Source organism: Rhineura floridana, chromosome 2, assembly GCF_030035675.1.
Source record: "Rhineura floridana isolate rRhiFlo1 chromosome 2, rRhiFlo1.hap2, whole genome shotgun sequence".
NCBI lineage: Eukaryota > Metazoa > Chordata > Lepidosauria > Squamata > Rhineuridae > Rhineura > Rhineura floridana.
In genome coordinates, this window is record NC_084481.1 from 175,849,299 (window position 1) to 175,868,544 (window position 19,246).

Genomic DNA, 19,246 nt, shown 5'->3' on the forward strand with positions numbered 1-19,246 from the left:
AAATGACTATTCCCTAGACCAGTTGGTCATGGAACCGACCAGAGGGACGGCAACCCTGGACTTAATCCACAGTGGGGACCGGGACCTGGTGCGAGATGTAAGTGTTGTTGAACCGATTGGGAGCAGTGACCACAGTGCTATTAAATTAAACATACATGTAAATGGCAAATTGCCAAGAAAATCCAACACTCTCACATTTGACTTCAAAAGAGGAAACTTCACAAAAATGAGGGTATTGGTAAAAAGAAAGCTGAAAAACAAAGTCCAGAGGGTCACATCACTCAAAAATGCTTGGAGGTTGTTTAAAAACACTATATTTGAAGCTCAACTGGAGTGCATACCGCAGATATTATAGATATTACATTATATTTATTGGATTTCTAGACCGCCCGACTAGCAAAAGCTCTCCGGGCGGTGAACAACAAAAAATACAAATACATCTCATAAAAATTACATGATAATACTACAAAACATATAAATACAAAGTTTCCAATTATTTCTCTGCAAGTGGGGCTTGCACTCAGTGCACTCAGGCAAGAAAAGGTACTGCCAGGGCCAAGAAGATGCCAGCATGGTTAATGAGCAAAGTCAAGGAAGCTCTTAGAGGCAAAAAGTCTTCCTTCAGAAAATGGAAGTCTTGTCCGAATGAAGAAAATAAAAAAGAACACAAACTCTGGCAAAAGAAATGCAAGAAGACAATAAGGGATGCTAAAAAAGAATTTGAGGAGCACATTGCTAAGAACATAAAAACCAACAACAAAAAATTCTATAAATACATTCAAAGCAGGAGACCATCTAGGGAGGCAATTGGACCCTTGCATGATAAGGGAGTCAAAGGTGTACTAAAGAACAATAAGGAGATTGCAGAGAAGCTAAATGAATTCTTTGCATCTGTCTTCACAGTGGAAGATATAGGGCAGATCCCTGAACCTGAACTAACATTTGCAGGAAGGGATTCTGAGGAACTGAGACAAATAGTGGTAATGAGAGAGGAAGTTCTAGGCTTAATGGACAATATAAAAACTGACAAATCACCGGGCCCGGATGGCATCCACCCGAGAGTTCTCAAAGAACTCAAATGTGAAATTGCTGATCTGCTAACTAAAAGATGTAACTTGTCCCTCGGGTCCTCCTCCGTGCCTGAGGACTGGAAAGTGGCAAATGTAACGCCAATATTCAAAAAGGGATCCAGAGGGGATCCCGGAAATTACAGGCCAGTTAGCTTAACTTCTGTCCCTGGAAAACTGGTAGAAAGTATTATTAAAGCTAGATTAACTAGGCACATAGAAGAACAAGCCTTGCTGAAGCAGAGCTAGCATGGCTTCTGCAAGGGAAAGTCCTGTCTCAGTAACCTATTAGAATTCTTTGAGAGTGTCAACAAGCATATAGATAGAGGTGATCCAGTGGACATAGTGTACTTAGACTTTCAAAAAGGGTTTGACAAGGTACCTCACCAAAGACTTCTGAGGAAGCTTAGCAGTCATGGAATAAGAGGAGAGGTCCTCTTGTGGATAAGGAATTGGTTAAGAAGCAGAAAGCAGAGAGTAGGAATAAACGGACAGTTCTCCCAATGGAGGGCTGTAGAAAGTGGAGTCCCTCAAGGATCGGTATTGGGACCTGTACTTTTCAACTTGTTCATTAATGACCTAGAATTAGGAGTGAGCAGTGAAGTGGCCAAGTTTGCTGACGACACTAAATTGTTCAGGGTTGTTAAAACAAAAAGGGATTGCGAAGAGCTCCAAAAAGACCTCTCCAAACTGAGTGAATGGGCGGAAAAATGGCAAATGCAATTCAATATAAACAAGTGTAAAATTATGCATATTGGAGCAAAAAATCTGAATTTCACATATACGCTCATGGGGTCTGAACTGGCGGTGACCGACCAGGAGAGAGACCTCGGGGTTGTAGTGGACAGCATGATGAAAATGTCGACCCAGTGTGCGGCAGCTGTGAAAAAGGCAAATTCCATGCTAGCGATAATTAGGAAAGGTATTGAAAATAAAACAGCCGATATCATAATGCCGTTGTATAAATCTATGGTGCGGCTGCATTTGGAATACTGTGTACAGTTCTGGTCGCCTCATCTCAAAAAGGATATTCTAGAGTTGGAAAAGGTTCAGAAGAGGGCAACCAGAATGATCAAGGGGATGGAGCAACTCCCTTATGAGGAAAGGTTGCAGCATTTGGGGCTTTTTAGTTTAGAGAAAAGGCGGGTCAGAGGAGACATGATAGAAGTGTATAAAATTATGCATGGCATTGAGAAAGTGGATAGAGAAAAGTTCTTCCTCTCTCATAATACTAGAACTCGTGGACGAAGCTGAATGTTGGAAGATTCAGGACAGACAAAAGGAAGTACTTCTTTACTCAGCGCATAGTTAAACTATGGAATTTGCTCCCACAAGATGCAGTAATGGCCACCAGCTTGGACGGCTTTAAAAGAAGATTAGACAAATTCATGGAGGACAGGGCTATCAATGGCTACTAGCCGTGATGGCTGTGCTGTGCCACCCTAGTCAGAGGCAGCATGCTTCTGAAAACCAGTTGCCGGAAGCCTCAGGAGGGGAGAGTGTTCTTGCACTCGGGTCCTGCTTGCGGGCTTCCCCCAGGCACCTGGTTGGCCACTGTGAGAACAGGATGCTGGACTAGATGGGCCACTGGCCTGATCTAGCAGGCTCTTCTTATGTTCTTACAGGAAGTCCTTTCTTTAGGTATCAGTGATGCAGTCACTTCTGTACACGCAGAAGGTCTTAGGTTCCTTTCCTAGAATCTTTCGTTAAAAGGCTCTCAGGCAACAGATAATGGAAAAGCCCTCTTCATGAAACCCTCAAGAGCTGCTGCCAGTCAGAAAAGACAATACTGGGCTAGACAGACCAATGGTCTCACTTCATATAAGGTAGCCACATATGTGCCAGGGAGTCAGGAGTATTTGCTTTTTCTCCTTTTACCCTAGTTAGAATAACAGATCTCTAAGAATCCAAGAACTAGTAGGATCTCTCTTTGTGGAGAATGGGGAAGGTGTATAAATGGATCTGAGGCGACTGTTTATTTCCCTGGTAAGAGAGCATGTGATTTATACATAAAGAGGAGACATTGTGGGAAGGATAATTAAGTAGAAGGAATCTTCATCAATTACACAAGCACTGCTGTGAGAAGGAAACAGAGGTGGGGCCATACCTCCGTAAGTCTTTGAAGGATCCCCACTTGCAATCAACCAAGTCAAGCTGGAGGGCATGCCTCTCCTTTCAGTGCACAGAGATAAAGGTGAGGCATGGCCTTGATGAAGAACCAGAAAGAGAAAAGCTGAGAGAAGCAGCAGAATGGAGAGAAAAGGGAGAGGAATTGTTGGGATGCATTCCATCATGCTTGCAGAGTTAGCAGTTTAGGGCAATGCCCTCTAAAGCAGCATCCAAAGAAAGGTGAGAGGAGCAAACAGATGTGCAGGGGGAGCCCTCAAACTTGGATAATAAATAATAAAGGAACAAGAAATAGGGAAATTGGAGTCAGGGTTTGGGGCAAAAAGTCTCAGTGGCAAGCCTATAACAAGAGATTGGTGAAACAAAAGGAAAGCAATGGCAGGAAGCTGGATAAAGGACAAGTCCAGGGGAGGAGACCAGTAATGATAAGTGTGTCAGAGCTCTTGGGTGTTGGTGGAATAACATAGAGTGAATATAACAATTGCCTTTTCTCAGTTGTCTCCTCAACCCACAACTTGGTGAATTTGTTTTGCATGTCTGTTTTTTAAATTAATGTCAGAATTACAATAAAGGTAGAGAAACAGAATTTTGTTTTAGATTTTCTTTGTTCTGCATACCTGTTATCCACCAAGCTAAATATAGCCCACCAATCACACATGGCAGCTCACCAGGAGCTCAATACATTTCCTGCATTTGCCACTTTCTGGTACTGCAAAAACAATAAGGCTGACAAGTATCCAGAAGGCCATAGTATGTGGCAGTAGACATGCATGTAGTCACAAGATGTGCAGGACAACTTTAGCCATTTTCTAGTGGTAGTGAGTGCTAGACTGGTCACCAAAAATCAGCTATCCCCCATGACATGATAATAGGGATAAAATCAACATGGAACATTTATCCAAGCCCTGATTGGATGAATAGGAAAAATAGCATTGGCCCACTTGGTCCCAGCTGCACATTTGGTACAGCAGCCGACTAACCCTAAAATGTTGTAGAGGAAGCATTAGGGAAAGGCAGAAGGAAGCTAGTGCACTGGCATTTGAATAAATGTCACCTGCTTTATGTGAAATGGCAAGCTGCACAATGCATGATGCCTTAGTGCTCATGCGTGTGCATTTGCAAAATGCATCCACTCTCACAAATTTAATTTTTGGGGATTATGGGTGAATCAATGGCTGAAACCTGAATGGCTACACACTGTTATACCCTAACAAAAATTTTAAATGGCATCCCTAAAAAGCAAAATAGGGACATCATTTACCAGGGTTAGGTACCATAAAATAGGAGCTGTTCTGAGTCATTAAAACAAGCTGGACTACTTATAATAATACAATTCCCCCAAACACACCAAAAATCCCAGCTGGTTATGCTATTTTGTTATTTAACTAAAAGAAAATTAATGCCGCTTAGGACACAGTCCAGAAATACTTTTGTGAATTTTTGTGAAGGACTAGGGGCATCCACAAAGAAATCTTCCACTATGTTTTTGCTGCACTTAAATAGCTGAATAGTTTGCTCTACCGAGGGAACTATCCAGAGATCATAATGAGAATGATATTATACAGCCACAAGAGTGGCTGTATACTATAGGCAGCATGGATTTTTCACATTCTGCAGTTAAATTGAAAATACCCCCATGCCATTCTGATGCTTCCCATAAGCTCATTTCAAAACAAAACCTTACAAAACATAGAGTCCTGAACTCAGAAGCTTGCTTAACAACCCTCTCAATTTTCACAGCGATACACAAAACAGTCAGAGAGAATTGAGAGTTCAAAGTATAAAATGAGAGAAAGAAAATCCAGACCCCTTTTGGACTTCTGTCAGAGTTCTGACAATTTGTTGAAATTAATTAAAACTCAGCTGTATTCACTGAGTACCTGTAATCCTATTACTGACCTTGCCCCATACTCTGACCTTCATCTTCTGCAGTTTAAGTTAAAAAAAAATCCCTGGCTGATTTTTAATTAATTTAAGAAATTCTACATTGAACTCAATGATATTGTCGGGCATGCTCAGAAAGAACCAACTATCAGTGCTCTAAAAGCCAGACTTACAGCTGCTTGGCTTGGCTAATAAGGGGGCCTCACCCACACCAGACTGATTGAAGGACTGTGAGGGGACCAGGGCATCTCCTAGCAACTATCAGCACCCTTCACTAACTACACTTCCCAGGATTCTTTGAGAGAAACCATGGCTGTCTAAAGTGAAATAAAGATATTGTGTGGATGTGGCCAGGGACAGCTTTGGTTTAAATTTGGGTGGGAGGCTACATGTGCATGCTGTAGAATAAAAAGGTGGGGGAAATGCTGAAAAGCAATGATACTGTTCACAATGTTTTCCTTTTGGAAGGGAAAGGGGTTCCCCTCTGCCCAGTGCCCACCCACCCAATATCCTCCCCCTCCCCTCCCCGTCCCTTCTGCATGCCAGTCTCACCTATCCTAAACATGATTGCAAAGACATAAAGTCCACTGAACTCAAAAAGGATGCAAATGATCAAACCCTCCCTCCCTTCTCCTCCCTCCTATCCCCTCCCTCTTGCCTCTTCCCTCCCCCTTCCTTCGCCCCTCCCTCCCCCTCCCCTTCCAATCCTCTCCTTCCCTCTCCACCTGATGGTCAGTTTTACCTATCTTAAGCATGATTGCACGGGAGTAAATCCCATTAAACTCAATAAGCATGCAAATGATCAAACCTGCCCTCCCCTCCTCCTTCCATCACCTCCCTTTTGCTCCTTCCCTCCCCCTTCCTTTGCCCTTCCCCTTCCAATACCCTCCTTCCGCTCCCCTCTCCCCTCCCTTTCTCCTTCCCTCTCCATTCCCCTCTCCCTCCTCCATGGCCAGTTTTACCTATCCTAACCATGATTGCATAGGAGTAAATCCCATTAAACTCAATAAACATGCAAATGATCAGAACTGCCTTTCCCCTCTCTCCCTTTCTCCTCCCCTCTCCTCTTGCTTCTTCCTGCCCTGCCAGCGGCAGCCCTCCCTCCCCCCCTGGTCAGTTTTACCTACCCTAAGTGTGATTGCACAGGAGTAAATCCCATTGAGCTCAATAAACATGCAAATGTTCAAACCTGCCTATCTCCTCCCCTCCCTCTCCTGCCTGTTTCCAACCCCTCCTCCCCTCTGCCCTTCCTCCCTTCCCTCCTCCTCCTCCCCTCCCCATCCCCTGTGGTCAGTTTCACCTATCCTAAGCATGATTGCAGGGGAGTAAATCCCGCTGAACTCAATAAGCATGCAAATGATCAATCCATTCTCAGCAAGCTTGCACAGGATCCCATTTCTTACCTCTGTTAGGTCCAAACCCAACACGCAAGCTGTCACTGTCTACTCAGCTCACATACAGCCGGGAAGGTGCGGAGTTGAGAGCAAGAACCTATTGCCAGAGGCCAGGAAAGAATACACGATATTACCTTTGCAAAGGGGTCCCAAGACCTGCGAGCGAATTGCCTTTCAGAAGTGGGAACCCCGTTTATTGACACACACAAGATTTATATAGTTTCCCTAACAGTTACAAAATGGGGAGCAGACGTCATAAAGGATAGAAAAACATTGCTAGACATAGTAACATCTTAGATATGGAAAAAAGGGGTGCTTAGGATAACAAAAGCCAGGAACATCTTGCCTTCTTTCAGACATAGGCTTGCATAGTTTATACGACCTTGAGATAAACACTCAGAGTCAGAGGAACAAAGGATAGATAGGAGCAGAGCAGGTTCGGTTACAAGTGGGATCATTAAACTAAGAATACACTCAGGTTACATCTTCTACATTTGTAAGAGTATGCGTGTCAAGGTCTACAACCATGTAAATGAAGCACAGGCATTCCTTTGTGATACAGTTGGTAACATCATACAAGACATCAAGTATAGATATGCACAACGAAATGGGAGGGGAGAACATTTCCAGTTCAATCAGGCTTTTATTCGCTTAGCCGCTGGAATGTTTAGGGTCAGGTCATCAGGAAATAAACCGATATCTACTTTATATCAAGTCAGTAATATTTCCATACCCAACAGTCCCCCCTCTCAGCACTGAGTGAACCCATATTCACTCAGTCAGCTGCACACCTTACTTCTGTTCCCAAAGAGGTCTTAACGCCATTTCCATTAAAGTCGGCTTTGGTCTTCTAGAGAATGAAGCCAAAGACCTGTGCAAGCATGTAGACACTAGCTGAATTATATTAGGAATGCATTGAAGACAGCAACAGCCTAATATAAGCAAAACAACTACAATAACTACATAAAACACTATTTCATGCCAACTGGGCCAGCTAGAAAACCAGTCAGACACACTTGAAAATAGGGAAAACTTCTCAATGCCTTCCACGTCGTGATAAATTTTCCCAATGTTGTTTAAATGTTTTAAAACATCAGCCTTACTATCTGTGATATGGGTGCAGCACTCATTGCTAATTAACGCGCGTACACCGCCATGGGAGCTTAATAAAAAATCCAAGGCTAATCGATTTTGTAAAACTACAGTTCTTATTTGGCCTTGTTCATTTGTTAGATCTGAAAAAGAAATAGCAGATTCGTTCATGAACCGCTCAAAGGATTGAGAAAGTTGTACTAACTCTTGGTAATTCTGGGCTGCACCATAATTAGGGAAGGCTCCTCTTGCTATAGCTTCCCCTGTTCCCCTACGGTTCCTGTGGCGAGCTACCGGGAGTAGGGGAGTCACCCAAAGCCCTGGGACCACCCTACCCAGCGTGCACGTCCATGAGCCATATTCCGGTAGTTTCTGTAATGCGGAATGCCCGCAAAGCCACCATAGGCCAGCTGGTGTTTGGTGGTCTGCTAAATCCAGCAAAAAGGGAACCGCATGGTGATCGGCAAATGTTAGCTGTAATAAAAACTGCCAAATCGAAAGCCACGTCATATTACCTACTGAACGTGTTCCATTTATGAAAGTCCAATTGCCGTTACCAAGCGGAAATATTACATTATCACACACCATTCCCCCTTGTACTTGCCTTTTACTGCTCACACAAACTTCACTGTTCACAGACCCACTAATAACCAGGCCCCCCTCTAGTACCTGAGAACTAGAGTGGGAGGTAAAGGAAATGTATTCCTTGAGCGGCAGAGGGGCCCCTGTTAAGGGGACTCCCGCCTGCCCGTGTGGTGGAGTATGAGCACAAACATAACACATTCCTTGCTTTGGTGCTGTTGCTTCCATCCTAGCGTGACTGGACGTGCTCGAGGCTGGGCCAAGCAGGGCGGAGGCAAGGATGCCCAGCGTAAAAGCAGAAGAAGCTCCCACTTCGCAGGCAGCCTTGGCACAGCAGTCCACGCAGGGGCATTCAGCAGACGGCACACCAGGTGAGTCACCTATTGCACCACACCACCAGCAGGGGCAGCAGCAGTGGGGCTGGCCCCCATGGGGGTACCCCTACTGGCCTTTCCCCCCGCCAGCTGGAACCGAAGGGCATGGGCAATCTGGGACTACCGCATGGGGGGGATAGTATGCAGCAACAGCCCCTAAGGGAGGCCTGTGGGCAGGTCTGGCAGTCCACCACTGGGGTGGCATTGGAAGGGGCATCTCAGTCCTCCCTGTCTGCCAACCCCCCCGCAGAGATGGGGCTATACCTTTTGGGGATACTTCAGCCCCACCAGGATTTCACCTGCTACCTGCTACAAAGGAGAGAATATGGAAGGGGAAGTATGTTGACCTATTCTCACTTCTGTACAGGGAGCCAGTTAAGAAGGATAAAGATAAGGGTGAAGAGGCGGAGCCTGATAGGCCCAAGCGGCGATGCATTGAGCGCTCTTGGGCTAACTGGTTGCCAGCATTCATAACATACATGGGGGTGGTAATACAGAGGCAGCCTCAGAGGGCCTCTGTCCTTATTAAATACCTTGATATCATATATCGGGGCTACTCAGAGTTCCAGGGGATGGCATGGCTGGACTATGACCAGGCGTTCCGTATGAGGGCGGCCTTTGACACTTCCCTCCCCTGGGACAAAAAGGAGGCTGTTCTGTGGCTGCAATTTATGTCACATTCCAAGCCCATGGCCGGCGATAGAGCAGACAGTGGCCACCTCTTGGCGCGGCAAGTGTCAGCAGCTCCTTCCCGCAGGCCTGTGGTTCAACCCCGCCTGCTTTGCTGGGAGTTCAGCTCCCGCAGCTACTGCGGTCGTAGCCCCTGCAGGTTCAGGCATGAATATGCGATATGTGGGGGGGGCATGCCTGCACTAGCTGCCCCAGGGGCCGCCCCTTCACAGGTGGGAATAGGGATTCAGCTGGCCCAAGGAAACTGGGTACTGCAGGGACAGCTCAGGGAAAGGGGCCCCAGTCCAGTTAAACTGGCTGAGCTCCAACACTTGCTCCGTCTTTACCCCCTGGTCCAGGACGCCCGGTTCTTGCGTGAAGGATTTAAAGAGGGTTTCCGGATCCCGTATTCGGGTCCCAGGCTGCTTTTCATGTCCCGCAACCTTAAGTCGGTGGTGGGCATGGAAGCGATTGTGAGGGAAAAAATTGGAAAGGAAGTTAAGGTAGGCCGAGTGTTGGGCCCCTTTATGGCACCACCCATCCCCTCACTCAGAATTTCCCCGCTGGGCCTTGTCCCCAAGAAGACACCCGGCGAATTTTGCCTCATACACCACCTGTCCTTTCCACAGGGCGAGTCTGTTAATGACTTCATCCCATCAGACCTGTGTTCAGTCCGCTACACATCATTTGACTGTGCAGTGCGGATGGTTAGGGACTGCGGGGTGGGGGCCCTTATGGGAAAATGTGACATCACATCAGCCTTCCGTCTCCTCCCTGTCCACCCACGGGACTTCAAGCTGTTGGTCTTTGCTTTTGCGGGTGAATATTACATGGATAGGGCATTGCCTATGGGCTGCTCGATCTCGTGCTCGGTTTTTGAGCACTTCAGCTCTTTCTTGGAGTGGGCAGCCAGGAGACGGGCGGGCCTGCAATTAGTGGTACATTATCTGGATGACTTCCTGTTTGCAGGCCCTGCAGTCTCTGGCACCTGTGGGGCATTTATGGCCCATTTCGCAGGGCTGGCAGGCGACCTGGGTGTCCCCCTTGCAGCCGAGAAAACTGAGGGCCCATCCACCGCTCTCACTTTTCTGGGCATCGAGATCGATACAATGGCCCAATGCTGCTGGCTTCCTCAGGATAAGCTGGTGGTCCTCAAGGGGAAAATCTCAGAGGTAGTCAGGTCTAAGAGGGTGACATTAGCCACACTCCAAAAACTGGCGGGCCACATGAACTTTGCATGCAGGGTTGTAGCGCCCGGGCGCGCATGTCTGGCCTATCACGCTCCCACCACCACATGTGGGTTACGGCCGCTCTTAGGACCGACCTGGCAGTATGATCCACCTTTTTGTGGGAATTTAATGGGGTCTCCCTATGGAGAAGGGATCGCCTGTTGGAGGCAGAGCTACAGGTGAACTCTGATGCCTCAGGTTCCTTCGGTTTTGGGGTCATTTTCCATGACTCATGGTGTCATAGCCGCTGGCCACAGAACTGGGTGCAGGCTGGGCTAATCAGAGACCTTACTTTCTTGGAGTTTTTCCCCATTGTCGTGGCTGTACACCTGTGGCCCGACAAACTGGCTAATTCCTCGGTCCACTTTTGGTGCAACAACCTCCCTACGGTGCATGTCATCAACACCCTGTCTGCTAGAAACCCCAACGTTATGCGCCTGGTGCGACTGTTCGTGCTCCAATGTCTTCGCTATAATATCCAGTTCCTAGCGTGTCATATTGCAGGTATTGACAATAGTATTGCTGATGCTCTGTCATGGAACCAGATGGAGAGGTTTCGCCAGCTGGTGCCGTGGGCAAGGGCTCAGCCGGACGTGGTACCCCCAGCGCTATGGGAGATTGGAGGACCGAATCAGAAAGGGCCATAAGCCTGTCTGTGGTGCACAGCACTTTGGCAAGCTACCAGGGGGCAGGTAGGGAACTGTCAAGCTTCAGGGAGTCCAGAGGCTATGCCCAAGAGTGGCCCATCCCCGTGGAGCATCTTATGGAGTTCTGCATGGAGGGGAAACGGAGGAGCCTTTCAGTCAGGACCATCAGAGGTAAGCTCTCAGGTCTCTATTTCCTAGCGAAGGCACAGGGCTTTCAAGACTACTTGGGCGACTTTAGGGTCTGCCGTATGCTGGAGGGGTGGTCCCGCGAGTGTCCACATCCCCCGGATGCCCACCTTCCCTTTTCCCCAGGACTACTGTTCAGTCTGCAGGGACAGTGGAAGGCCTTACGTGTAATGTACGTTGCCTAGACTGGCTGTTAATTCGGCCAGCTCGATTCAAGGTGCTGGTTTTAACCTATAAAGCCTTACATGGCTTAGGACCACAATACCTGATGGAACCCCTCTCCCAACACGAACCCACCCGTACACTAAGCTCCACATCCAAGGCCCTCCTCCGGGTGCCTACTCAGAGGGAAGCTGGGAGTCTGGCAACTAGGGAGAGGGCCTTCTCAGTGGTGGCCCCCAAATTATGGAATGATTTTGTTGACGAGGTGCACCTGGCGCCAACACTGTTATCTCTTCTTCACCAGGTCAAGACTCTCCTCTTCTCCCAGGCATTTTAGCATGTGTTTTTAAATTGCTTTTTAAAAACAGTGTTTTAAATTTGTATATTTGTTTTTAGTGTTTTTAATTATTGTAAACTGCCCAGAGAGCTTCGGCTATGGGGCTGTATACAAATTCAATAAATAAATAAATAAATAAATAAATAAAATTATTTGATTTATATCCCACCCTTCCTCCCAGCAGAAGCCCAGGGTGGCAATGCCGGAGACGACGCTTGGGGGCAACCATGTCAAGAGCCTGATGGCCTTGCTGTTCCACATCATGACAAGGGCTTCAACAGGATCACCTGCTCTTTCTACTGGGAACTCCTCCAGGGCATTCAGGAATCCAATGGATTCCATTAGTCTCCGGGGGTAGACCATCTTAATCTGTCCATCACTCCTGCAGGGGAGGTTTGGAGCTGTAAGTCTAAAATTCACCAGGAAGTGGTCTGACCATGACAATGGGGTGACATCCACCCCCCTCCATCTGGAGGAAAAACCAAGTCAAGGGTGTGCCCTGCCCTAGACGTTGGGCTGGTGACAACTTGAGACAGCTCCATGGTCGTCATGGAGGCCATGAAGTCCCAAGCCGCAACACTAGAGGCAGCCTCAGCATGGACATTGAAATCACCCAGGACTAACATTCCGGGCTCCTCCAATACTACAGCTGATATGGCCTCCACAAGATTATAGTGAGGGTAGTATTTAAAACAAATTGTTTAAATGTTTCACAGTTTACTAAGCATAAGAGATGAATGGGTTGCATCTTCCTCCTCCATAGTAACTAAATTTGTTTCATGGAAAGGTCTTTAAGGCTCAACAGAATATCTTACATTTTAATCTTCTTACAGTTATCTAAGACAAACTGAGATGATTTCTTTATCTTTTGAAGAAAATAATTGAAATATGATACACTGCTTTTTCCTCTTCTTATCCTGTTGTTAACCCATGTTAACACACCACTTCTTTAGTAATTCAATTACTTTAAAATTTGTCAATCAAACAATTTAACAACATACTGCTGTATTTAAAAAGCCCAATTGAAATCACATAATAAATTTACATAATGCACAGACTGATAAGGTTTTGCTTTGACAATCTTATATATGGATGATCTATGGCAGTGAGCCAAAGCCACAATGAGGCTGGCTATCTTACATGAATGTGAAACACATTTTTTGTGGTGTAGTGGTTAAGGTGTTGGACTATGGTTTGAATCCCCACACAGCCATGAAGCTCACTGGGTGACCTTGGGCCAGTCACTGCCTCTCAGCCTCATGAAAACCCTATTCATAGGGTCGTCATCAGTTGGAATCAACTTGAAAGCAGTTCATTTACATTTTTTTACCATAGTCAACATTTATGCATTTGGTAAAAAAAAAAGTTTATGGAAAATTGAAACAGGAAATACATCTTATAACCAAACTGTTAATCTAGTTTTTTTCAATTTTGGGGATGAAGAAATATTGCCTTGTTAATATGGCTCTTTCCACATACTGGTTATAGAAATATTTCTATTGATTCATTTATGTTAAATAATTAAATCCAGTTGGGTATACTTCTTACTTCTTTTTAACTTGCAATATGGAAGCTCGTTGCTGAACAAATAGAATATGCAACTTAAGCAATAAATTTATTCATTTATTTATTATATATTACATTTATATCTCACCTTTCTTTTCATGATAAGAGACATATAGTTCCCAAGCGGTCTCCCATCCAGGCACTGACCAGACCTGACCCTGCTTAGCTTCAGCAGGGAGCTGGCCACATGTGCCTTCAGATGCTCTGGAAAAGAGGAATTACTTTTTGTTCACTTAAAAGGGTTCTCTCACTAAATTGTGATTACTTTACTAAATTAATAGTCATGATTCTAAAATGCTAGAACAATAACTTAGGGTGCTATCCAACTCTCATTTACTCCAGGCTGAAGGGAGTTGGATGTTGTAGATCTGGGCTATGCTGGCATAAGTCCCTTAGCCCTGCTCAGCCAGCTCAGCTGAGACAGGTGTAAGTGAAGCCGGCATAAGTCCCCAAAAAGTGGCATCCTGGGTGTGTGTGTGTGAGGGAAGGGGCTGAGGTGGCTACATCCAATTCGTGTTTGGAGTGCCCCTGCCGGTCCTAATCCAGGCAAAGGTTACACTGAGGAAAAGGTTGGTCTAAGAAAATCATTGCAATAGAAGTCAATGGAAAGGGCTGACTCCCCAGTAGGGGTATCTGGGAGAGCAGGCTTTTACTTTCTGGTCGCTATGCGCAGCTCCTGGTTGAGCCGGTGTTCAGCCAACTTAGAGGCTCCTGAACGGCAACTAGATATGGCACAACTTTACACTGGTTTCTCTTGCGCTGACACCACTTATGCTGGCTTCCCCGCAGTTGGATTGCTCTGCTACACTGTTAACTACTGAAGAATCGCACAAATATTGCTTTAAAATTTATATTAGAAATATACCAAGTTAGAGAGTCATAAGCAGCTGAAAAGAATTTATAAAACACACCCAGGTATACCATTTAACTTATTTTGTTTCATGTACATTTATACAAATATACAGGAACGATACATGAGAATTCATGTCCACATGATTAACCAATAAGAACGACTTACAATACCATTTTTAAAAAGTATTAAATCTGAATAACATGAATCAAAATTATGTGGAAAGCTCAACAGCAATATGAAATACAATTACAAAAAATTCTAGAGAGGGAAATTCAAACAAAAATGCATGATGGGCAATTAAGGGCCTATTTTGACAATTCTAAGTGGTCAAGTTTTTAAAGTATGACACTGAAACCTTAACCTATCTATAAAGGAGTGATAAATGAGGCATTTTATGTCATTACAGTCCCATAAATCACTTTCTTTAACTGCTGATGGCTTTTATCAGATCTAACCTTTTCAAGCTTCTACTAGAGTGCTAACATTTTCAACTCTGACATATGTGTAGTTTACAAATTCTGCAGCTGATTAACTCTGGACAGAAACTCACTGCCATCACTGTGTTTATTCAAGTAGGGTTAGAGCTTCAGGTCTCCAAAACTCACAGGCACTCTCACTGCACAATAAAGAGAAACAACAAGAACATTTTAATCTATAAGCATGTATGTGGAATTCAAAACGAATGTGCTCATTTTGGATCTCCTTAGTGTTGCCACACATTCAGCTCTGTTTTGTAATTATGAACAACTTTTGAGTGAAACGGTCAGAATACTAAACAGCATGGGGACAAGATTCAAATTCTGTGGTCTGTATTCCAATTTAATCTTACATCTGGTGTTCAGCAATCAGCATGTATACTTTGTTTTAAAAAGACATACTAAATGAAATTGAAAGCTAGCAGATTTGTTTTTAAGCCAAAAGGTTTAAGCAATCATAAAAGTTTATGTCACTCTTGTTATTTGGAAGTGTCCTATTCAATTCTTATTATAGGAATGCATTTAGAATGTATGTATTCTAAAAAATCATTTTAGAAATAGGCAATAAAGCATTAACAACCTTAACCATAATGGTGAAAAAAGGGAAAAGAAAATCCAAAAACTAATGTTTTCAAACCTGATGCAAGCAATTTCATAGCAATCCATATAATGTTGAGCAAAATATATTTATTTCATTTATTAAATGTATATCCTGCCCTTCCTCCTAAAGGAACCCAGGCTGGCAAACAACAAGCAATAAACATCTTTAAAACATCCTAAAAACAAAACATCTTAAAAATAATTCCAATACAGATGCAGGTCTCTACCCAAAACGCTTGTTGAAATATATAAAATCAAGGACGCATGCAGCATTAGGGTAAGAGTGTGTCTTGAGTGTGAATCCAGGTTATGGTCTGAAGTCAGATGAAGCTGCTACCTTGTTAAAGCTATGCAGGTCTGGGCATAAACAGAGCCTGGATGGTGACTAGATGTATGAGACCTGTGAACCACAGACCTTAGGATCTATGATGGTACTGTAATTTTAAGTTGAAATGCAATACAGTCATGCATTAGTCTGAAAACACTGCAAATGTGTATCAGTTTAAATACAATGCACTTACACAAACTCAAAGCAAAATATTCAACATAATGCAGTTAGAATATGTAATTGATACAGACATTGAAGCAATACTCAGGTTTAAGGAGATGCTGTATTTAGTAATATTAGTAACATTGAAGAAATCCTGATGTTAGCTGTGTGACCACTATTGATTTATTTATTAGATTTATATCCTGCCCTTCCTCTCAGTAGGACCCCACTAGAAGCCTAGTACTTCAGATAGTATTAGTTTTGATAAGAACTAACTACACATCAGGTCTAAATAATGAAACCTGAAGAGAGAGGCTCAAACTACACAAATAGGAATGTCTGCAGAGATCCTCCTGTGGCAGAGTACATCTTTTTGATAAATGTCAATTTTCAAAAAAATAGTGGGCAAAACTTTTTGCAGCATCTCAGCTAGCATAGCCTTGTAATGTCATCATCTCAGCCTACCCACAACAAGGTCTTTATTTCACTAATAATGTCATACAACAGAGAAGCTATGTAGCTACAACTGAAATGTAAATCCAGGTTCGCTATGAGCATTTATGACAAAATAATATTTATTGTCTAAAAGAAAAGTGCATGACTTCTTGGTGTTTACATCTAAAATGATGCTTTGTTAACAAAAAACAATCTAAAAGAACATGTACATTTTAAAATACTTAAAGAAAGGAACAGAAACTTTATATGTTCCAAACCTGCTTTATATACATCCAAAGATTGAAATGTTCATAAATAATATACAAAGATATTATAAGTTCTGCCATTTGAACAATATAGCTTACCAGTCAGTTATGGATACATAGGTTTTATCCTTTAATTTCTCAAACATAATTTCAGATTCCTTAACTACCTGCATTAACAATCATCACCTTGCATGCTTTATTAATTTCTTAATTTCAGTGGCATTAACCATTTTTACCTTTCTGTTAAATCTGTGTGTCACAACAGCAAACCAATGCAAAAATGATCCTAATATCTATCATATAGCATTCCCTTGGTCCTACATTGGCAGCTGGCTGTGCCTGTATATGAAAATAGCATCAGCCAGTGTTCCTGCTCTGATGGTTGAGGAATATCCCCACTGAGCACTGCAAAGGAAACTTTTGGGTGGCAAGGATAGGGAAAGCAGAAGACTAAGAGTAGTGGGAACAGTCCAACCCACATAGTGCTACTCAGTGCTGGCTTCAGGATTTTGGAGGCCCTTGGGCATAGTACTCTAAGTGATCCCTTGATCTGGAAGAAGTGGGACATGCAAACTTAGAAATCTCTTAGGCCACATCTGACCTTGGATACTCTGTGGAAAGTGGAAATGGTAGCACTTTTGAAAACATTGGGCCTTATGTTGGTCTAGGGTCCCTGGCAAATACCTTACCCTATGGAGCAACCCCTGGTGCCAGTGTAGATTTATGCCCCTCAGGTAATGGGCATTGTCAGAGGCAAATGTCTAGGATGTTATTTTATTTGTTTCCATAGGTATGCACTGCAATAGCTGAATTCTTAGGGAGGATCAGACTGCCCTTTGGTGTACTTCATATCTCTAAATTAGCACATTACTAGCAGATTAGGGAGGTGGCATTCTGGGGCTACATTTCCCAAGACCAATTGATCCAAAGAAAGCTATGTAAAATCTTTCAAAATTAGACCCACTGAAACCAAAGATCAGCAATGTACAGCCTAGTATGGCATGCTACCTCAAAAGCAAGTATATACTCCTTGCAGTTTGCTTCTACAATCTTTTTTTTTGTTTAAAAGACTTCCTCCACATTTTAAGTTGAAATTGTATGTGCAAAAATGTGTTAAAGCAAAGTAAGTATTGAAAAAAGGAGCTAAAACAGAGGGGGCTGAATTAAGTTTCTCTCATTTAAGAATAACAATTTCAGAATTAAAATTTTGCAGAATAAATTCTGTAGTGTCCCTGACCCCCCGATCTGATCCTGATGGTGGGCGGGGGCTGCAAGGGGGAGGAAAGGAAGATGAACCCCTACTGCACAAGTGGAAGTCTGTTCCACCCCATGTTAAAAACAATAAAAAGAAACAAAGGACAGCCTTCAAGTCGATTCCAACTTATGGCAACACTAAGAATAGGGTTTTCATGGTAAGCGGTATTCAGAGGTGGTTTACCATTGCCTTCCAAGGTCACCCAGTGAGCTTCATGGCTGTGTGGGGATTCGAACCCTGGTCTCCCAGGTCATAGTCCAACACTCTAACCACTACGCCACACTAGCTCTCAGAAACAAAGACATTTTAATATTAATTATATTAAAAAGCAAAATAAAAACTGCACAAAGGCCATAACTAGCAGCTGTCAACATTGCTCTAGTCCAAATGTTTAACTTGAGATGGTGGTGTTTACCACTCATTTAAAGTTGGGCAGAGAATGGATTCTCCATTGGGAGAGCATTCTAAAGGCACTGGGCCACAAATGAAAAGGCTCTGTCCTTAATCATCACCCATTTAATATCTGAAGTTTGTGTGGGGGACACAGGGAAGGGCCTAGTTGTTGACTTCAGCTCATGAATCAGTACATGTGGGATCCCCGGCACCTTAAGGTAGGACTAGGAGAGAATCCTGTCTGAAATCCCGCAGAGCCGCTACCAGTTTCTGACATTTACTTTCAGAGTTTATAGACAAACAATTCAACTGCATATTCACAGTCAAATAAAATCATAGTTTTCAAAATGCAGACAGCCAATATAATGGTACAAGCAATTTATAGGGAAGTTTGGCAGTACTGAAGGCATCCAGACTCATGTCTGTGGGTGGGTGTGCTTTGATTGCACTATTGAAGTGTGATTACACTAACCTATTTCTCTCTCCCCTCCCATGCAAGCACGAGACTACAGATGGTGGGGAAAGAATATAGTGAAACACTGAAAAGCATTAAACTCCACTGTTTCAGACAAATCCCTGCACATCTAAGTATATAAATATGCACAGAATTTCTTCCTTACTCACATACGACTTTTGGCATTTCTTCCTGTTGGTGAGGGACAGAGTCCTACAGACAACATGCCAGTATGATAACCTTGTCAACCCCAGACCCTTTAAACTGGGGTTAACCAATGTGGGCTCCCCCAGATGTTTTGGGCTGCAACTCCCATCAGCCCCAGCAAGCATGGACAATGGTCATGGATGATGGGAATTGCAGTCCACAACTTCTGGAGTACACCTCATTGGCTACCTCTGCATCAAACTATAGAAGACTGAAGATTATCAAAGTATTATCCTGCTTTCCCCCATTTTATTATTTTATGAAGGTATTGAGAGAAATGTTCAGATTACAAAACCAAGCCTGAACTGGTACACTATTACACTTGAGTGGGGAAAAGAGTTTGAGGTAATTTCTTTGATACATTTTATATAGGGTTGTTTTTTTTTGCACATATACTGATTTGTAATGTACTTTGTACTTGCTTTATGAATGTAATTTCATTGTAGATTTTATGCTGTTCACTAAATATTTTTTCTTAATGTTGATGGCAGAAACTTTTTT

General features: G+C 43.7%; 1 protein-coding gene across 12 annotated transcripts in view; it reads right to left on the reverse strand.

Annotated features, from left to right (window-relative positions):
- CDIN1 (CDAN1 interacting nuclease 1) overlaps positions 1-19,246 on the reverse strand; it is a 214,236-nt gene that overhangs the window by 46,341 nt on the left and 148,649 nt on the right. For 5 of the 12 annotated variants that reach the window (XM_061611513.1, XM_061611521.1, XM_061611514.1 and 2 more), the window contains one exon: positions 13,405-13,520. The exons of 5 other annotated variants lie outside the window; for them this stretch is intronic. In XM_061611513.1, coding sequence (XP_061467497.1) covers positions 13,405-13,520 — 116 coding nt within the window. Of the gene's footprint in view, positions 1-6,481; positions 6,570-13,404; positions 13,521-19,246 lie in introns of all 12 variants that reach the window. 2 more of the 12 variants (XM_061611517.1, XM_061611518.1) reach the window with 1 other exon arrangement.